This window comes from Pimephales promelas, chromosome 9 (assembly GCF_988280905.1).
Source record: "Pimephales promelas chromosome 9, fPimPro1.hap1.1, whole genome shotgun sequence".
NCBI classification, from domain to species: domain Eukaryota; kingdom Metazoa; phylum Chordata; class Actinopteri; order Cypriniformes; family Leuciscidae; genus Pimephales; species Pimephales promelas.
Genome location: NC_142777.1, coordinates 39,490,040 through 39,513,828, shown reverse-complemented (window position 1 = coordinate 39,513,828; position 23,789 = coordinate 39,490,040). Strand labels below are relative to the sequence as shown.

The following is a 23,789-nucleotide window of genomic DNA, read 5'->3' as shown; positions in this document are numbered from 1 at the left end:
TTAAAGTAATGCAAGCCAACAGCCAGGCAGAAACAGAGGGCTTAAATACACAGATAACAGATCAGGGAAACGAGACACAGCTGGGGTAAATTAACCCAACGACAGTAACCATAGCAACGAACTGGGAGAGAACGGAGACCTGACTAGTTCATGAGGTTCAGCTGTGTTGTGTTAATGAAGACGGTGAAACTGGGATCAAGGAGTGGCACAATTTGATGAAAGCCTAAAAATGCTTCAGAAAGCCTTAGTTTACAATCACTACATTTAAACTAGTGATGTTACGTATGACACTGAAGCTTCGATGCACGTATCACATATGCGACACAATTTCTAGTGAAGCCCCGTATCGGGGTGTGTATTGGTTTTCCCAGAGTCACGTGATCGATGACAAATGAAGCCTCACTTTCTGTCCGATCACGTGCGAGTTTCGCTTTGGGTGTCAGATAGATATCTATGGTCAGAAGGCTCGAACTCCCGATCTCATTTAACGAGTCAATGTTGCCTCAGTCTGGTTGATGGGTGTTTGAGGAGAGTGCTGTTCTTTGAAAGTTAATAAATATAATTCATTAAATAACCAAAATTTATATTTCACTACTTAGTCTTTTCTTTTTTGTTTTTGTAAAATCTTTGCACTTTAATTTGGTGTTGGTATTTGGATTAGGAGAGTGGGGATAGAGTGTTGGTGTTTGGCGAAGGGTTTGTATTTAGAGCAATGGCAACAGCCACAAAAAGGAAGGCTTCCCCTATCTTCCCCTAATAGGGGAAGTCTTCCTTTTTTTTTGGAAGACTTAAAATAAGTAAAAATTTTAATTTTACTTATTTTATTCTTGTAAGTAATTTATTACTTTCGTATAACATTTATAAGGTGAGATAACAACACATCATCCATGCTAAGGCATTTCAGAGCTTTACATGAGACTGCACAGCCCCAGAAAGCCATGTGAAAGAATTACTGTGTAAGAGGAGAAATAGACTCAGCTCCAACACTGTGAAACAGCTTTTATTTCTAAATAAAAACTATTTAAATAAAAATAAAAAACTATAAAATAAAAAACTTTTCCACCTTTCTGTCATTCCTACAGTTACATTAGCACTATCACTGCCAAGTGTCATACATTTAAAAACAAATGATCCTATCAGACAATGTAATGTTCATTGTGTGTGTGTACAGAGAGAGAGAGAGAGAGAGAGAGAGAGAGAGAGAGAGAGAGAGATTAGGCCTACATTAAATCTTATTGAATAATATAAGCTTATATTATATTTTGTCACACTTTAATGGGAAAATTTATTTTTTTAGATGGAAAAATCACAGAACAGAGCAAGGTGAGGATTTGTGCTTATAAAACTTTTTCATTTATTTTTGAAATGAGCGATTGTTTCGCTCGATAAGACCCTTAATCATCGTCTGGTGTCGTTTAAAGCCCTTTGAACAGTTTGCACTGAAACTCTCATTTGGACCTTGAACCGTCTGGTTCCCATTGAAGTCCATTATATGGAGAAAATCCTGGAATGTTTTCATCTAAAACCTTAATTTCTTTTCGACTGAAGAAAGAAAGAAAGACATGGACATCTTGGATGACATGGGGGTGAATAAATTTATTAGCAAAAGTTTTTTTTAAAAGTGAACTACTCCTTTAGCGCAATTAACGTTAAAGCTTCTGTTAATTTAGTAAAAAAATGTTAATTTTTGTCATCCTTTGGCTAGTGTTATAGTATATAGTGTTATATGATCCTGCTCTTATTCATGTAAATGCTTTAAAACCATTCAAAAATGCCCATTCAAAAAAGGTACAAGCACTTCTGGAAGAAGTCAGAAAAAGGTTTTCTTTAATCGTTCCTTTTAGCATAAATCTACTGTTAACCTTCCCAGATTCAAGAGCAACAGATTGACCTGTTCTTTACCTCTACCCCTTCACGGTTTCATTTATAAAACCCTGAGGTTGTCACACATACAGATACCGTACACAAACACTGTACATAAGGTTAAATAAATAAATAAATAAAATCAGTTTACAACAGTACATTCAATGTTATACAAACTTGGTAATAAGCAGAAATAAAAATCATCAACGCTTTAAACTAACATTCCTCATGATTACAGGAACGGTGTCGAACATCACATTAAATCGGAACAAATAACTACATTTCAAATTCAGCATTTTGAGATCAGCTGACCTAGCATTCAGCGAGAGCTAGGGAATGCACAGCATTGCTTTGTACAAATAGACGAATGTAAAAACGCTCTTGCAGTTTGATCTGCTGATGCTGGTGTTTGTGCTCATGTGGGCCGCGAGAGTCGGATCTTCTCTAAAGGCCGAGTGAAAAACAGACCGTAAAGAGAAGAACAGACAGCAGCGGAGGAGACAGTCTTCCAGCATCGGATCGGCCTCGTCCATTCAGCCGGTTCCTCTTGGTGGGCGTGTCCCGGGGGCGGAGCCTGTCAGCAGGAGAGGAGGAGCCGTAACCGGGCCAGTCGTCACTGAACCGCTCGCCAGCCTCACCTGCGCCTCCAGACCCGCTGCCGGCCTCCACATCACCTGCGCACAGCGAACCAGTGTTTAGATCACAGTCTACACACAGCACAACAATAGAAAATACTCAAAGCAGCTTCACAGATGACAGAAAAATAAAGAAGATCAAATTGGTGCATTACAACCCTCAGCAAAAGTGGTGAAGAGAAAGTGCATGAGAACATTGACCTTGTTCCCTTCGTGTTGTTAAACCAAGCGTCATGTTGTGTGACAGGATAAAACCACAGAGACACTCACTGTCGATGAACTCTGCGTCTCGTCCGGCCTGAGCGAGTCTCAGTCTGTTCACAGCCACACGCAGCTCCATGATCAACCGCCGCGTTCTGACGTCTGGCCGAGCAACGTCCACCTCCACCTCCGGGTTATTAATCTGATTCACCAGCCCGTCGGCCGTCACAGGCGGCAGGTATCTGCAGAACACACACACGTCACACACACACACACACGTTACACACTCGTCACACACACATCACACACGTCACACACACACACGTCACACACACTCGTCACACACACACACACACACACACATCACACACGTCACACACACTCGTCACACGTCACACACACACACACGTCACACACACACACACATCACACACGTCACACACACTCGTCACACGTCACACACACACACACGTCACACACACACACATACACACACACACGTCACACACACTCGTCACACACACGTCACACACACTCGTCACACACACTCGTCACACGTCACACACACACACACATCACACACGTCACACACACGTCACACACTCGTCACACACACACACACACGTCACACACTCGTCACACACACTCGTCACACGTCACACACACACACACATCACACACGTCACACACACGTCACACACTCGTCACACACACACACACACGTCACACACACACACACACTCGTCACACACACACACACACGTCACACACACTCGTCACACACACACATCACACACGTCACACACACTCGTCACACGTCACACACACACACACACGTCACACACTCGTCACACACACTCGTCACACGTCACACACACACACACACACATACACGTCTATATTACTAAAAGGGGACTATCACTCTACACTGGCCAAGAGGGGACTAGTGTTTCTGGTCATTTTGAAGAAACAAAAATGACGTACAAAATTCTCTTTTAAGGTCTTTTTTCATAATATAACTTTAAATATGCATTTTTTTATTTTTAAAAAAACATGCCAAGTGGGGACCTGAAACTCTGGCCGATGTCTACCTTACCAACAGGGGACTCATATAGCCTGCAATTGAACTGTGTGTCTGTGTGAACAGTGAAGTGAACTGGCAGTGAAATCTTGTCTTCATATTGTAACTTATACATACTTATACACATATATGTGTGTGTGTGTGGGTGTGTCATTATATAATGCTCAAACATATACATGTCTATATTGCTACACAGCAGTGTCGCTGTACACTGGCGAAGAGGGGACATTCTGAATGATATCTATCCAACCAAGTGGGGACTTTGAGTGTGTGTGTGAACTGGCAGTGAAATCTTTCTTAATTCCGCTTACATTATATATCTATTATATACATTATATATATATATATATATATATATATATATATATATATTCACATAGAAAAACGCTGTTTTCAATTGTAATAATATTTCACAATATTACTGTTTTTTTTTTATCAAATAATTGCAGCCTTGGTGAGCAGAAGAGACTTCTTAAAAAACATAAACAATCTTACCGATCTAAAACTATACATTTCTATATTACTAACAGCAGTGTCGCTCCACACTGGCGAAGAGGGGACATTCTGAATGATATCTATCCAACCAAGTGGGGACTTTGTGTGTGTGTGAACTGGCAGTGAAATCTTTCTTAATTACGCTTACATTATATATCTATTATATACATTATATATATATATATATATTCACATAGAAAAACGCTGTTTTAAATTGTAATAATATTTCACAATATTACTGTTTTTTTTATCAAATAATTTCAGCCTTGGTGAGCAGAAGAGACTTCTTTTAAAAACATAAACAATCTTACCGATCTAAAACTATATATTTCTATACTACTAACAGCAGTGTCGCTGTACACTGGCAAAGAGGGGACATTCTGAACGATATCTATCCAACCAAGTGGGGACTTTGTGTGTGTGTGAACTGGCAGTGAAATCTTTCTTAATTACGCTTACATTATATATCTATTATATATATATATATATATATATATATATATATTCACATAGAAAAACGCTGTTTTAAATTGTAATAATATTTCACAATATTACTGTTTTTTTTTTTTATCAAATAATTGCAGCCTTGGTGAGCAGAAGAGACTTCTTAAAAAACATAAACAATCTTACCGATCTAAAACTATACATTTCTATATTACTAACAACAGTGTCGCTCCACACTGGCGAAGAGGGGACATTCTGAACGATATCTATCCAACCAAGCGGGGACTTTGTGTGTGTGTGAACTGGCAGTGAAATCTTTCTTAATTACGCTTACATTATATATCTATTATATGCATTATATATATATATATATATATATATATATATATATATATATTCACATAGAAAAACGCTGTTTTAAATTGTAATAATATTGCACAATATTACTGTTTTTTTTTATCAAATAATTTTAGCCTTGGTGAGCAGAAGAGACTTCTTTTAAAAACATAAACAATCTTACCGATCTAAAACTATATATTTCTATACTACTAACAGCAGTGTCGCTGTACACTGGCAAAGAGGGGACATTCTGAACGATATCTATCCAACCAAGTGGGGACTTTGTGTGTGTGTGAACTGGCAGTGAAATCTTTCTTAATTACGCTTACATTATATATCTATTATATATATATATATATATATATATATATATATATATATATATATATATATATATATATATATATATATATATATATATTCACATAGAAAAACGCTGTTTTAAATTGTAATAATATTTCACAATATTACTGTTTTTTTTTTTATCAAATAATTGCAGCCTTGGTGAGCAGAAGAGACTTCTTAAAAAACATAAACAATCTTACCGATCTAAAACTATACATTTCTATATTACTAACAACAGTGTCGCTCCACACTGGCGAAGAGGGGACATTCTGAACGATATCTATCCAACCAAGCGGGGACTTTGTGTGTGTGTGAACTGGCAGTGAAATCTTTCTTAATTACGCTTACATTATATATCTATTATATGCATTATATATATATATATATATATATATATATATATATATTCACATAGAAAAACGCTGTTTTAAATTGTAATAATATTTCACAATATTACTGTTTTTTTTATCAAATAATTTCAGCCTTGGTGAGCAGAAGAGACTTCTTTTAAAAACATAAACAATCTTACCGATCTAAAACTATATATTTCTATACTACTAACAGCAGTGTCGCTGTACACTGGCAAAGAGGGGACATTCTGAACGATATCTATCCAACCAAGTGGGGACTTTGTGTGTGTGTGAACTGGCAGTGAAATCTTTCTTAATTACGCTTACATTATATATCTATTATATATATATATATATATATATATATATATATATATATATATATATATATATATTCACATAGAAAAACGCTGTTTTAAATTGTAATAATATTTCACAATATTACTGTTTTTTTTTTTATCAAATAATTGCAGCCTTGGTGAGCAGAAGAGACTTCTTAAAAAACATAAACAATCTTACCGATCTAAAACTATACATTTCTATATTACTAACAACAGTGTCGCTCCACACTGGCGAAGAGGGGACATTCTGAACGATATCTATCCAACCAAGCGGGGACTTTGTGTGTGTGTGAACTGGCAGTGAAATCTTTCTTAATTACGCTTACATTATATATCTATTATATGCATTATATATATATATATATATATATATATATATTCACATAGAAAAACGCTGTTTTAAATTGTAATAATATTGCACAATATTACTGTTTTTTTTATCAAATAATTTTAGCCTTGGTGAGCAGAAGAGACTTCTTTTAAAAACATAAACAATCTTACCGATCTAAAACTATATATTTCTATACTACTAACAGCAGTGTCGCTGTACACTGGCAAAGAGGGGACATTCTGAACGATATCTATCCAACCAAGTGGGGACTTTGTGTGTGTGTGAACTGGCAGTGAAATCTTTCTTAATTACGCTTACATTATATATCTATTATATATATATATATATATATATATATATATATTCACATAGAAAAACGCTGTTTTAAATTGTAATAATATTTCACAATATTACTGTTTTTTTTTTATCAAATAATTGCAGCCTTGGTGAGCAGAAGAGACTTCTTAAAAAACATAAACAATCTTACCGATCTAAAACTATACATTTCTATATTACTAACAACAGTGTCGCTCCACACTGGCGAAGAGGGGACATTCTGAACGATATCTATCCAACCAAGCGGGGACTTTGTGTGTGTGTGAACTGGCAGTGAAATCTTTCTTAATTACGCTTACATTATATATCTATTATATGCATTATATATATATATATATATATATATATATATATATATATATTCACATAGAAAAACGCTGTTTTAAATTGTAATAATATTGCACAATATTACTGTTTTTTTTTATCAAATAATTTTAGCCTTGGTGAGCAGAAGAGACTTCTTTTAAAAACATAAACAATCTTACCGATCTAAAACTATATATTTCTATATTACTAACAGCAGTGTCGCTGTACACTGGCAAAGAGGGGACATTCTGAACGATATCTATCCAACCAAGTGGGGACTTTGTGTGTGTGTGAACTGGCAGTGAAATCTTTCTTAATTACGCTTACATTATATATCTATTATATACATTATATATATATATATATATATATATATATATATATATATATATATATATTCACATAGAAAAACGCTGTTTTAAATTGTAATAATATTTCACAATATTACTGTTTTTTTTTATCAAATAATTTCAGCCTTGGTGAGCAGAAGAGACTTCTTTTAAAAACATAAACAATCTTACCGATCTAAAACTATATATTTCTATACTACTAACAGCAGTGTCACTGTACACTGGCAAAGAGGGGACATTCTGAACGATATCTATCCAACCAAGTGGGGACTTTGTGTGTGTGAACTGGCAGTGAAATATGTCTTCATTACAGTTAAATTATATATCTATTATATACATTATGTATATATATATATATATACTATTTTTCTTATTTAACGCTCTCTCTTCATATATACTTTCTATGCTTTGTTATGCAGTCCCTAACAATTTACTTGCCATAGTTATGTGCCATTGCACACACATGTCTATATTACTAACATGTATTAACACAGCAGTGTCGCTGCACACTAGCCAAGAGGGAACTTTCTGAATGATATCTATCCAACCAAGTGGGGACTTTGTGTGTGTGTGTGAACAGTGAATTGAAGTGGCAGTGAAATACACATCCGTAAAGGGGGTCGCACACCGAATGAGAAGCGCAGCGCTGCGCCACGTCTAGGACAACTCCAAGTATCGCACACCGGACTCACTTTCTCATCAGTGTATGGCCAGCAATATTGTTATGTTTAATGACATGAAATGAAGATGTTTGTTCTATGTTATAATTGTACTGTACAATTAAATACAATCGTTGCTGAGTCTGCAGTCTGAAAACTACCTCAGAGCATCAGTTAACTGAATGAATTGAGAATCTCACATGAAAACCCAATTACATCAGCAATTGTCATTCAAGCAGCTGATTTATGTAAATGAATGCAAAACTAAATTTATTGCAGCATAGGGCAAAGTCAGTATACATTATCAACGATTTGAGACAACAAAATAATTTAAACTTTATATAAAACTAAATGGCACTCTGTGGCGGCAGCAGGATTACATTCAAAAGGTCACGGCGACGTAGCCGTAAGTACAGAGTCAGTGTTTACAAGTTGAACGCATAGGTTGAACGTGCAAACTAACTCAAACGCTGTTTACAAAAAAGTAATTAAAAGGTAAAACAGCGATGTCGGACGATTTTGATTCTGTACTTCCGGCTACGTCGCCCGTGACCTTTTGAACGTAATTACGTATTACGTGACGTTACAAACGCGCCTCACAGAATAGAGCTAGGCTAGCATTTGTCCTTAGAAAAGTTACATTTTTGGAATAAGTTTTGAAATAACCGATCGTTTCGCATGATAAGACCCTTATTCATCATCTGCTGCATCTGAAACTGTTATTAACTGTCTTTTCGACCTTGGACCGTCTGGTTCCCATGTAAGTCCATTATATGGAGAAAAATCCTGGAATGTTTTCATCAAAAACCTTAATTTCTTTTCGACTGAGGAAAGAAAAATATGGACATCTTGGATGACATGGGGGTGAGTAAATTACCAGCAAAAGTTTTTTAAGAGCCACAAACCTGTATATAAAACTCTTTTTATTTTAGATACACTAAATGCAGACAAAGAAAAGACAGGATTTTGATGCAATATGCAAAAAAAGTCAGAACAGTCACACAGCTTGATCAAACAGGATTATGTTATTTTATGTTTGAGATAGATATAGATAAATAAAAATAAAAATATTTAGACATTTTTTTTTTACGTTGATCTTACCTAAATGTTTTTTTTTTTGTTTTGTTTTTTTGTTAAGAGTTTAAGTAACACATGGAAGCTTGATTTCAATCTTCGAATTAAACTGAAAAAAGTAGCAAATAAATAGAATAGAATAAAGAGTTTTTTTGGTATGTCAGAAATACTACAGAAACTGAATAAAGTAATCCAATGTAAAATAACACTGGATAGTCTTTTTAGTCCAAGACTGAATTAAATACAAAGGCTATTAATTCTGATTGCTTAGAATTAATGCTATATTCTATTGTTTTAATTCAACAGAATTAATGACAGACACATATGGCTGCGTTCACTTTAAGAACGGATCCCTGTCTCATTTGTACTGTCTGTCTGTCACACGCGTTTAATGCTTATTTAAGACATTAGACTGTCTTTACGAGGTTACTCACCAATACCAGAGTTTTGACATAATGTCGCGTGTTTTTAACTGTTAAAGCGATATAATCCAGGGATAAAACGTTTGTTTCAGGCGAGCTGTTTGAGGCGGATTGGCTTTACTGTATGTGCACGCAGTGAAAGACATCTCTGAGAGTGCGCGAGCACGGGATGGTTTAATATCGCTTGAATGTTTAAACTAAAACTTAAAAAGACGTGAAAATTATAAACGTTAGTTACCATCATAGGTTACGATGCAATGCTGGCCCGATTGTGCAAGTGAATATTTCGTCGTGTCCCGACTCCTAAACGCGAGTGTGTATCGACAGCTGCAGCGCTTAGTGCTTGCCTAGTGCAGTGAGACGAGAAGACGCCGCACCGCGTCCGCGAGCCCTTTATACGGAAAAAATCGATTCGAGGCCGTTGAGAATCGATTTTGAATCGGCCACATTTTAAAAACCGATTAATCGAAAAATCTATTTTTTTGCCCAGCCCTAATACACACACATATATATATATATATATATATATATATATATATATATATATATATAAAAAAAATCACATAAAACATAAAAGCCTGCCGGAAAAGATGGGTCTTAAGGCAAGATTTAAAAACATGAATACTTTCACTGTTTCGCACATCCTGTGGCAGCAGGTTCCATAAATAAGGAGCTGCAAAACTAAAAGCCCGGGACCCCATAGAAGTAGTGCGGGTTCTAGGGAGAACAAGAGTGAGCGAGGAAGACGATCTTAAAGTCCGAGATTGAATATAGATATTAAGAAGGTCCAATAAATATGAAGGGGCAAGGTTATTGAGTGCTTTAAATGTCCGCTTTGGACAGTATTCATGTAAATTATGTCGGTTATGTCTTAAACAGTTGTGAGTGTATCGGATGTGCATCAGTGCGATTGGATCCGCATGTCATTGAAAATAATCCGACGTCTTAAAGTGAAAGTGGCATCAAACATAATGTGGTCTGTGTCCTTAATATTGATCAAGCAACCAAAGAAAAAGTGAAAAGCAATCACAGTTTGTTAATAGCTTTAGTATAATAAGGATTAATTATATTTAATTTACACAAAGAATATTTCTGCTTGAAAGAATAAAGAAGGATGTATGCATGGTTATAAAGAATGCATACTGTATATCATCCATTGAAAAGGCTGTGTTGTACTTTAGGAAAAGTGGTTTTTATTTAATTTTAAGATATTTTTTAAATCACAGTAGTTAAATCCGTATCTGTATTGCATGTTCAGACTTTTAAATCATTTATATTAATAGGTTAATAGATGTTTTCTTCGGGAGTGTATGGGTTTGTACATTTTATTATATTCTAAATTCTAAATTAACGCATTACAATTTAACTAAACCCATTATATTTTAGTCGACTAAAATCCAATGTGATCTCATGAGAATACGTATGCATTTGTACGTAAAGTGTAGTTCTATCATACGTACATATAATTACGTTTTATATGCGCAGAAACGTATAATACTGACGTATTTACAGAACTAAAATGTAAAATATTTACGTTATTGACAGCACAAAAACGTAATTTATTTACGTTTGAACAAATCCACCGATGTACACATTTGTACATATCACAATTTATGCATATTAAAATCGTAGCATTATGTTTTGACTCTATTGCATTCAACTGTCTTATTCATTACGTTTTCAGTCTCATTTATTGATATAATACTCATAAATATTAACATTTTGCTCGTTTCGCCTGCATGGTGTTAAACAATACACTATAAAACCTTAAAAATACATTCTTTAACTTTACTCGTTTAACCATTTTGTAATATAGTTTATTTGCCGTGAGGCACAGAAAGTGTTTTCTCCTATAAAACAAAACATAAATTCACAAAAGACATCAATTTTATTAGTTTGATGTAATCCAAATCTTTAGAATCCATAGCCTACGTTGTTTACAAGAAAAAAAATCCTAATTCAACCTTTTATCCAGTCGTGATCTTCGCCTCCATTCTCAGCAGCAACCGTACACGTCAAATCCCGCGCTGGTGATGAATTCAAATTCAAAAATCACGCCCTTGAGAAGCGATACGTCGTGTTTTACGGCAGAGATATCAAATGGTCATTAGCTCTTCCCTGCCTCATCACAGATTGAGACATGAAGGACTGTGACGGTTGGTTTAGTTCTTTTGAAATAGTGCGAAGCTGCGAACTGAAGCCGGATGAACATTTTCATTGATTATTAATTTAAATTCTGCTCTGTACTTCATACAAAACTATTACAATGTTGCCAGAGAGGACTGCGACTGCAAAGCATCTTCATGTGAACGGCTTTTGGTAGCGGTTTTGACATTTTCGCAATAAATATATTATTGTGATTATACTTTTCTGTTAGTCACGTTTTTCTTCATAATGGGCTCTATGCACGGCGTTATTTCCGGTGAAGCATTAGGGATGCTCGATAACTTCCGCCGATCGTAGAGTCCAATGCAATACCGAGAATTTATATTGAATTTTATACTCCATGGTTATACTAATGAAACGTTAGTCACAAAAACAGATAAAACAGACACCCCTCGTTGTGTTTATGCTTCTTTTTAAAATTATATTAAATAAACATAACTATATATAAAATTACATCTAAACGTATGTACGTTTCGTTTCAAAGACGGGAGGACAGTAAATATTGAAGACTCTGCCATAATCCCGTTTTCTCCGGTTTTCCTCTGCTTTAATCTACACAACCGGAAATGGACGAGCATCCTTACGTCAAATGCGGAACTTATGCGTGCATATAGCCCATTGTAACGTTAGTTTACGTAGTTTTAACGAATTGTTAGGGGTAGGTTTAGGGGTAGGAGTAGGATTGGTGGCTCAAAATATATTTTAATGCCATATTGTTAATAGAACTGCCATTTCCCAACACATCTGTCCATTATGTTTTATCCTTTTTTATATTCTGTATAAAATACACTGTAAAAAAATGTCTTGTCAAATTAACAGTAACTTACTGGCAACAATTATCCAGTACTTGCTGTATTTCATTCAACAATAAAATTACTTTAACACTAACTACAGTACTGTTAAGCATACTGTAAAATCAAATAACATTATTTTACTGTAATTTCTTACCATATTAAAGTACAGTATTACACTGTTAATTTTTAATAATACTGTATAGTATTATACAGTTATGAAATGTTATTGTATTTATTTGGTGCTACTGTGTAACCTGTAGAATATGTAGAAAATCCGTAGAAATAGAGTATTATTTAACAGTTAAAATAATATTTCTATGGATTTTCTACATATTCTACAGGTTGCACAGTAGCACTATAGGAAATAGAAAAAAGAACAATTGAAGCTTTAACTGCTCAAGGTTTATTGTGTATTTTCAAACACATTACATTTACATATATACATTTAAATACATGAATAAAATTAAATACATGAATAATAATAATGTAATATAATACAATTTAAATCATGCATGAAAATCATGAACAATCATGCGTTTCAATTCATGCAAAAATGATTATGAACAGGTAAAATAGAAAAGATTAAAGGGGCGCTATCTGATCAATCTATTAGAAAGGGGGGGGGCTTAAACTAGATAGTCTATTGGTTTGAGATAGACTGTCTAACTGGTCAGACTGGTCTGTTGCTGATTTTAAAGGGTTTTGGGCTCCTTTATAACTAGATGACCAGATTTGCAGGGCTGGGAGAAATGTATAAACTAGCTTTGACGAGTAAACCACCAATCCAGATGAGTATTACAAAATGACAAGTTGCACTCTAAAAAAATGCTGGGTTGTTTTAACCCAATTTTTGGGTAGAATATGGACAAAACCAAATGTTGGCTTAAAAATGCAATGTAAAAATTTAACCCAACGGCTGGGTTTGTCCATATTTGGCCCAAAGTTGGGTTAAAACAACCCAGCATTTTTTAGAGTGTGTTATCCAGTGTCCTTTAAAAAAATCTAAACACAAAACAATATCATCATGCACATGTGCCATGAAAAACTTGCATTACGGTATTAATAATCATTTATATGCAGACTTAATGTTCTAACATTTGCAATAGGAAGTTCTCTATCCAAGCTTTTATGCAACTGAACCAGAACAATTCTTAACAACTTGCAGATAGGCAATTATCTGTTCAAAATTCACAGATAGCAAATAATCTGTTTAAAATGTTCTCAGTGGGTCAGTATTTGGCCAAGGTATAGTAGTAGTAGTTGGATAAATAGAATAATTAAATTAGATTAGATTTACAATTCATCGGTCGTCAAGATGGATGGGGTCTTCTTAATATGCACAGCTCACACCTGTGGAAAAGGAGAACAGACGAGACGTTTTTACAGTAAAAGCGTTTTTGTTGTTGTTTTTTTTTAGCTAAACAGCAAAAACAGACAAAATGATGTCTAAAGTGTAATTCACTTAATACTATCTTGTTTGTTGGACTGTTTAAAATCAATTCATTTACGGTCACGTGAAAACGTCAATCTTGCTTGTGTGATACTAAGTTACATCGTATGACAAAAGAAGCTTGACAGGGCGTCTTTCCCTTCAAATAAGTAACGTTACATGTCAGTTTACACATAGTTATAAAAACAATTACGATATCAGACAATACTGTAAATGTCACACATAGCTTTGTATTTGGACAAAACTGCACTTTTTGGGCGCTGCGGTAGAGACTGTCACTGACGTAAACATTAACGTTAACTTAAATAGCAGATTGCCAGGTCAGGATTTACACAAAAATAAGCGTGAAAAAATCAATAAGAGGAATCGAAACTTTAATTTTATAACAATAGGCTAATCCGAATCCTAACCTTGGATATCAGATTTAAGGATACATTTATCGATTTTCAATTCCCAACCCTATAAAGTTATAAAATAATGAACGTGCAGGCGTTTCCACCGACATAACGTGGTAAATAACAAAACTGATTAGACCATTTTGACCTTATAAGAGGCTATATATGATATACATGTTAATAAAATCACATTTAATCAAGTAACTTCATATAGTTCATGCCGCGGCCAGTTCTAACCTTAATCCGTTAATGTAAGTAACTGATATGGTTTGCATAAAATATAAAATTACTAACCAGATATATCATATGTAGGCTATGGCGAAAACATTGCAGACGACAGCGGCGCGATGCACAGCCTGCACGCTCTCACAGAGGGAATAAGGGAACTGAAGAGTTCTTCATAAAATGGCAGCTTGTTGTGGTTATTTTTCGCAGTCATTTCGTACTTATGTATTTAAATTGACAGTAACATGTCCCTAGGTTACATTGAAGAGTGTCAAATTGTACATCTTATAGTAAAATGTCTAGAATAGATTAAATTGAATACAGAAATTGTGGTCAGCTATTCTATATAACTTTAAAGTTATAGCAAGAATCCATAATAATTATTACTTACCAGATGAAGAAGTTCCTGGTCGGCAGAAAAGACAGCGGCACCACTGACACGACAAACTCTTTCAAAATTCAAATGCGCTCTCATGCACACTGAATTAAGGCTGTTAATGGTCACTGGCCCAGTGCTACATTTCTTTTTTTTTAATGTAAGAATAATAACATTAGAGGTCTAGCAATTTTACCCGTGGAACTGTGTGTCGAGTTTTTCGCGGTCAGTTTGCACTGCTGTATTTAGATTAACAGTAACTGATAATTTTTCCAGAATGCATTGAAATTCTACAGTAACATACTGTCAACTGTGTGCACAGTACATAATTGTTGAAAAAACAAAATAATACTGTGAAAACAACTAAATTCTACTGTAACTTACTGTACATAGATTATACAGTAAGAAACTGTTGACAAAAACTGTATAATCCTGTGAAAACAACAGAAATCGTTTACAGTGTAGTTATGTTTAGGTTTGGGATTAGGGTTACGGGATCTTACATAAAATGGTAAAAAGGGATACAGATATCTTTATGACATAGAATATACGTAAATACTTAACGTTTTGTAGCTGTAAAAACATAATAATGTTACTTTTAAATGTTGCAAATACGTATATATTATACATTTCAGCATCTATCCAAACGTACAAAAAAGTATGTTTTCTATCTTTGCAAAAAACTTAAAATACCTACGTATTAACAATGAGACCAGGCTGCTAAAATCATATTGAATTTCGTTGACTAAAACTAGACTAAAACAATTCAGATGACTAAAATATGACAAACTAAATGGCATTTTAGTCAAAAGACTAAAACTAAATCAAAATTTGTTGTCAAAATGAACACTGCTTTAGTTTGAAAATTACTTCAATTATCTTTTTAACTGTTAACTGGTTTCAATCTTATTTATGGAACAGAAAGTTTTTGTTCAAGATAGGTCATTTCTTCTGTTCTGTCGCTCACCTCCACAGGGATCGATCTCGGCGCCCTCCCTTTACTCGTTCTACATGCTACCATTGGGTTCTATATTTTAATAAGACATGGTGTTGCCTTCCATTCTTATGCTGAAGACACCACAATATACGTATATACACCTATTGAGAGAAATGATCCGTCTGCTTCCATTTCTCTTTTATTATGCTAAGATGAGGTTACATCTTGGCTTGCAAAAAAATTGTGTCTTTAAATGAACACAAAACTGAGGTGATAGTTTTCCCCACTGATAATTTTAAGACCACCAGCATCGCTTTGAGGAGCTTCTCTGCATTCAGATCTATGCAGGATTAGGTGTGCTTTTAGATGGGCCTTCAAAACGTGATAAATATCTTCCGTAACTGCATCTAGTTTATCAACTGCATCTAGTTTTTATTTGAGAAGTTGCACAGATACTTGAACATTGGTAGCTGTATTTGTAAGCGCTCAGACCAGTTTACCTAAAACACCTTCAAAAAGCCATCCTGCATTGAAATGTAAATGAGTGTGGGGGGATGTGGAATCAGGGGCGTAGCAATCATTTCAAAAGTGAGGGGGACAGAATGTCAAGCATTTTACATGGTTCATGTTTACATGAAAGACTAAGACTTGTGTATGTGTTTAGTTACTTCTTAATTTTTCAGTTTTTTTTTTTTAGATTCAGAATATGTTTCAGTGTGAAATACGGTAGAAATATCTTATTCATTTTTGTGTTGATAAGTTTTGAACTTAAATAACAGTCTTGGAAATAATATGTAAGCATGTGCCTGTACAGTAAATCAAGTTTTGTTTGCCAGAAATCAATTCATGTAAATCGAAAGATCTTAGTTTAGCCAAGACTGATCGTGTGATCACTGAGTGAAGAGTTTTGAGAAGTTGTTCAATGTTGTATTATGTTCAGAGTTTTAGCAGTGTTGTGTCGAAGTGAAATATGTAGTTTGGAAGATGTAGTCACTGAATGCATTAATACAACTCTAAAAAGAAAAACAACAACAAAAAAGCAACCTGTAATAGCAGCTGCAAATGGGGCCTTATTTATTACTCAGAAAGAATTAGTGTTAAACACATTTACACAAACTCTAGACACAGAAGGATCATATGTTCCCCACATCACACCAGGACATTTCACTCAAAATTGTGAAATATTTAACTCATTAAGTGTTTGATTTACTCATTCAACTGATGTTCAAAACAACTGTGTAGTTACCGTGCTGCAAAAAAATGCAGACATGTTTCTTTATAAAATAGCAGACACAATACCACTGATATTGAAAAAAAAAGATCTAAATCAACTTCTAGGTTTGGGTGAAGTGAGAGGGTCACAAAGACAGAACTAAAAACCTAATTTGTCAAATAAACTCTAAAAATAAAAGATATTCAAGACTGTGGTATAAATAATTGGATGATCTGACCATAACTCATACTATCCTTGATTTTCTAACTTAGGACATTTCCTTTGTGTGTGATTACACCGCCCTCCCCCACACTAATTAACATATCAATGCAGGATGGCTTGAAGGTGTCTAGGTGAAGTGGCCTGAGCGCTTACAAATACAGCTACCAATGTTCAAGTATCTGTGCAACTTCTCAAATAAACTACAATAAACTAGAGAAAATGCTGGGATTTACCCTTCCAAATTTATTTTGTAATGTTTTCTTTTGTAAAAATGTATTTAAAAAATAAATAAATACAAGAATTAGACTATCTACTGTTAACTGCAGTTTGTTACATTATCCATGTTTACAATACTGCACAAAATTATTCCTAATTTTCCCCTTTTGTATAGATTAAATTGGTGATTAAACTGAGACTAACACAAACACTTGTGGAGGTGTTTAGTTAAATATAATTGTTTTTTTTGTTTTGTTTTTAATTCAGATTATATTTCAAAATGGTATTACTGTACTGTACTGCAGTTAACAGTAGATAGTCTAATTCTTGTATTTATTTATTTTTTAAATACATTTTTACAAAAGAAAACATTACAAAATAAATTTGGAAGGGTAAATCCCAACGTTTTCTCTAGTTTATTGTAGTTTATTTGAGAAGTTGCACAGATACTTGAACATTGGTAGCTGTATTTGTAAGCACTCAGGCCACTTCACCTAGACACCTTCCAGCCATGCTGCATTGATATGTTAATTAGTGTGGGTGTAATCACACACAAAGGAAATGTCCTAAGTTAGAAAATCAAGGATAGTATGAGTTATGGTCAGATCATCCAATTATTTATACCACAGTCTTGAATATCTTTTATTTTTAGAGTTTATTTGACAAATTAGGTTTTTAGTTCTGTCTTTGTGACCCTCTCACTTCACCCAAACCTAGAAGTTGATTTAGATCTTTTTTTTCAATATCAGTGGTATTGTGTCTGCTATTTTATAAAGAAACATGTCTGCTTTTTTTTTGCAGCACTGTAACTACACAGTTGTTTTGAACATCAGTTGAATGAGTAAATCAAACACTTAATGAGTGAAATATTTCACAATTTTGAGTGAAATATCCTGGTGTGATGTGGGGAACATATGATCCTTCTGTGTCTAGAGTTTGTGTTAATGTGTTTAACGCTAATTCTTTCTGAGTGATAAATAAGGCCCCATTTGCAGCTGCTATTACAGGTTGCTTTTTTGTTGCAGTTTTGTGTTCATTTAAAGACACAATTTTTTTGCAAGCCAAGATGTAACCTCATCTTAGCATAATAAAAGAGAAATGGAAGCAGACGGATCATTTCTCTCAATAGGTGTATATATTGTGGTGTCTTCAGCATAAGAATGGAAGGCAACACCATGTCTTATTAAAATATAGAACCCAATGGTAGCATGTAGAACGAGTAAAGGGAGGGCGCCGAGATCGATCCCTGTGGAGGTGAGCGACAGAACAGAAGAAATGACCTATCTTGAACAAAAACTTTCTGTTCCATAAATAAGATTGAAACCAGTTAACTGTTAAAAAGATAATTGAAGTAATTTTCAAACTAAAGTAATATACACTGTAAAAAAAAAAAATCATGATTTGTTATCATAACGTTGTTTCTTCTGTCAAATCAACTTAGATAATGTATGTGGTTCAGATAACATAATATTTTGAGTTTCTGATTATAAAATCAATCTCCTTCATTGTATTAAGTCAATTTTTCAATTTCAATGAACGTAAAGTTTCAAGGCAACCAGGTAACTTCATTTTTTAAGTTAAACCAACAATAATTGTTTTACAGTGCACACATATCAGTCAAAACTGCTTGTAAAATGTAAAATATAGTCAAATACAACTATTTGTATATTTGTCAAATACAACTTATCAGTAGGCAATAAGCTTAAATGGGATATGTGGACCAATCATATACTGTAAGTATAAAGCCACAACAGAGAATTAATTTTTTAAAGCAATAACTTTCCTGTATTGTCCACAACATAAAGCTTCTGATGTTTTATAGGAATTTCATCGAAAGTGTTATGATATTCTGTATTATTTGTTAGTATGGAATTGCTACTGAGGTACAGACAAAATTATTAAGAAAAGTAACAATGGCAAGTAAATTGTTAGGGACTGCTATAACCAAGCATAGACAGTATCTTTGAAGAGAGAGCGTTAAATAAGAAAAAAATAATATTATGAATGATAAGAGGCGTCTTCTGCATGCTATTAATCATTAGTTAATCATTAGTAAATAGTTTATCTGTAATTTATAAAGCATTAATAGACATTAATAAGAAGTTTATAAATACAGCTATAAATGCTCTATTCTTGTGTAAATGCTTTATTCTTTATTTAGAAGCATAATATTGTGTTTAATCATTGTATTTTCATACTTTATTAATGATCAATTTATAATTTCCTAATGAAGAATAACATTATTTACAAACCAGTTATTTAGGAGTTGTCAGTGATTCATGAGATCACTTAAGTGTATTTAAATGTAGTAAATGCAAGAAGTTAAGCATTTAGTAGTAGTCAGTTAACTTTTTTTGGCAGCTCATCTAAAGTGAGGAATAGTTATATCTTGTAAAGCATTCATAAATTAGATTTAAAGGCTCAGTTCTCTTCTAAACAGTAAAAGGAAACAAACACAACACTTTGAACATAAAAGAACATACAAATATTTAACTGAGCCTTTGAAATCTCTTTTATAAATGCGTTACAAGGCATAACAGGTCCTCACTTTAGATGAGCTCACAAAATAGTAAACTGACCACTACTAAATGGTTGATAACTACCTGAATTAACCTTGGATTACAGTAGAAATACATGTTAAAAATGTATTTACACACTAAGTAACTATTACTATATGTCTGAATAATAAGATACATGAATGCACATTGAAATAGTTTATTAATCATTTACTCACTTTCTAAGTGATCTTATAAACCACTGACAACTCCTAAATAACTTTATATTGGTTTATTATTATGGTTTATAATGCTATACTTCATTTAGAAATCATAAATTGTTCATTAATAAAGCATGGAATTAAAATGATTAAAACACATTATAGATATGCTTTTAAACCAATAATCAGCAATTTATAAAGACAGCTATAAAGCTATAAATTCTTTAATATTGTTTTAAAAGCATATCTATAATGTGTTTTAATAATTGTATTTTCATTAGTTAAGCATTTACTATTGCTTAACTAATGATTACTAGCGTGGGGTTATTAAATTTACTGAAAGTACCTTAACTAAGCAGCTCTACAGTCTCAGAGGCTTTGGGACAGCCAGCCATTCAGACAATAGAGAAGTGTGAACGACGTGTGTTAATGGGCCACTGCAGTTCCTGCTCCAGCCTACAGGAGCGCTGCTGAGTATGGGCTTAAACACACACACATGTGTTAGTCCCCACTTGGTCAAAAGTTAAAAAAATTCACCAGAGCGTTTTTTAGTTGATTTTAACATGTTTTAAGCCATAGCTAACAGGGGACTTGAAAAATGTCCCCACTTCCCTCGGCGGTCCCCTGTTGGTGAGTGTGTAACGACACCAAAGTCCCCTCTTAGATAGGTAGACAAGTACACATCACACACGTCACACACACGTCACACACTCGTCACACACACACACACACACGTCACACACACACACACTCGTCACACACACACACACACGTCACACACACTCGTCACACACACACATCACACACGTCACACACACTCGTCACACGTCACACACACACACACACTCGTCACACACACACACACTCGTCACACACTCGTCACACACACACACTCGTCACACACTCGTCACACACACACACTCGTCACACGTCACACACACACACACTCGTCACACACACACACACTCGTCACACACACTCGTCACACGTCACACACACTCGTCACACACACACACACATCACACACTCGTCACACACACGTCACACACACACACACATCACACACACACACATCACACACTCGTCACACATCACACACACATCACACACTCGTCACACACACTCGTCACACGTCACACACACACACACATGTCACACACTCGTCACACACACCCGTCACACACTCGTCACACACACACGTCACACACACTCGTCACACACTCGTCACACACACGTCACACACACGTCACACACACACGTCACACACACTCGTCACACACTCGTCACACACACGTCACACACACACGTCACACACACTCGTCACACACTCGTCACACACACTCGTCACACACACACACGTCACACACACACGTCACACACACTCGTCACACACTCGTCACACACACACACTCGTCACACACTCGTCACACACACACACACACGTCACACACACACTCGTCACACACACTCGTCACACACACACACGTCACACACACTCGTCACACACTCGTCACACACACGTCACACACACTCGTCACACACACGTCACACACACGTCACACACACACACGTCACACACACTCGTCACACACTCGTCACACACACGTCACACACACACGTCACACACACTCGTCACACACACACACGTCACACACACACGTCACACACACTCATCACACACTCGTCACACACTCGTCACACACACTCGTCACACACACACACACACGTCACACACACACTCGTCACACACACACACGTCACACACACTCGTCACACACACACTCGTCACACACTCGTCACACACACGTCACACACACACGTCACACACACTCGTCACACACACACACGTCACACACACTCGTCACACACTCGTCACACACACTCGTCACACACTCGTCACACACACACACACACACACGTCACACACACACTCGTCACACACACACTCGTCACACACACTCTTGTCAGCTGCGGTTCAGTTTTCACTCTCACCGGCCGCGCGTCTGCCCGTTCCAGCAGCGATCCTCATTGGTGACGTCCGCGGACATGTGTTCATCATTACAGATGGTATGAGGCAGCGTTACCCAGAATCCCCTCATGGGCCGCAGACGCTCCTGCAGCTCCTCCACCTGCACACACACATGATCAAGGATCAGGGTCAAACAAGGACGGATTTGTTTGTTGTAGAATGAGTGCGTCCCAAACCGTAGTGTGTTGAAATGGGTGATCCAGAGAGACCCGGACGGTCAACTACATCCGGTCAGAATCCGAAGCGCAGATCAATTCGGTTTGAACAACAAACACGAGTGAAAAGTGTTTGTAGAGTGAAAAACGACCGACATGGAGGAGCGCGAGAGCGGCGGTTATGCAGAGAGGTTTAGATAAAGGGGTTTGAGTGACTCATTATCAGTCTCTAACCTGATGAAAATATCTTTATTGAGTGCTGGCCACATTATATCGCATCTGCAGCAGCATTGTGGACTTTTGGAAAGACACTAGGGGTTGAACCGACTATTTGACCTTAATGCAATGCTGTGACGCTTTAAGCTTGACGTCAACTAGTCGCGTAGATCATGTGACACTATATGATGATGCAATTTTTGATACTATATGGCCACGTTGCAGACGACAACAGATGAAGAGCCCAGAGCGTCATTGCAGCAAGAAAGCAGCATTGGTACTTAACGTGTATGGAAATACTTTACTAACTTAGCACTATATTGTTGAAAACGAAAGTAAAAGCATGACACACGCTCACTGTTTTACCGGGAAATGAGAGCAGTCTCTTTTAAAATCATTCAATCATTATTTTTTTCATATATTTATTTAAACATATTAATGCATCTCTAATTCACCTGCAATTAATTGGAATATTATTTTGTGTTACTTGGATCCATCACTAACGTGCAGATGTGAATTTATTGCTAAACAGCGGGATGTTTAGCTATATCTGGCCACTTCATGTGTTTCTGTGATCTGATTGCTAAAGACCAGGTGTAAGCTAAAGTATTCCAGACGGATTTAAATCCGATCGCTCAAACCACTTCACGAGGATTTCTGGGCCGCTTTACAGACGAAACTGGACACGTGTAACAGCGACTCGTCGACGTCGACTCAACTTTGATATCATAACAGTCGACTTCGAAAAATCTGAAGTCGTTCAACCCCTAAAAGACACGTTTAGCCATTAACTCTTAAATGCATCATTTTATTCAAATTGCAAACACACGAGGAGAGTCTCCGCATGAGAGACCCACGACTGACAGATCAACGTCCTCCGACATCTCTCAGAAACAGGAGGACATTAAATTAGATTGAATGGAGGAACAGGGCAGTTTACGATGACAGGATGATTGACAGGGCCATTTTAGTAGTGAAATCATTGACATGTTCAAGAAACCAATTTAAAATGATTGGAGCTTTGTGACATGGTGCATTATCCTGCTGGAAGTAGCCATCAGAGGATGGGGATATGGTGGCCATAAAGGGATGGACATGGGCAGGTTA

The 23,789-nt window shown here is 35.7% G+C and overlaps 1 protein-coding gene across 2 annotated transcripts in view; it reads right to left on the bottom strand.

The window, feature by feature from the left end:
- Window positions 1–1,809: 1,809 nt before the first annotated feature.
- gpc2 (glypican 2) overlaps window positions 1,810–23,789 on the bottom strand; it is a 41,287-nt gene continuing 19,307 nt past the window's right edge. For both annotated transcript variants that reach the window (XM_089135186.1, XM_089135185.1), the window contains 3 exons: window positions 22,275–22,411; window positions 2,769–2,941; window positions 1,810–2,537 (listed from right to left, as the gene is read on the bottom strand). In XM_089135186.1, coding sequence (XP_088991312.1) covers window positions 2,308–2,537; window positions 2,769–2,941; window positions 22,275–22,411 — 540 coding nt within the window. In that variant the 3' untranslated portion in view covers window positions 1,810–2,307. The remainder of the gene's footprint in view (window positions 2,538–2,768; window positions 2,942–22,274; window positions 22,412–23,789) is intronic.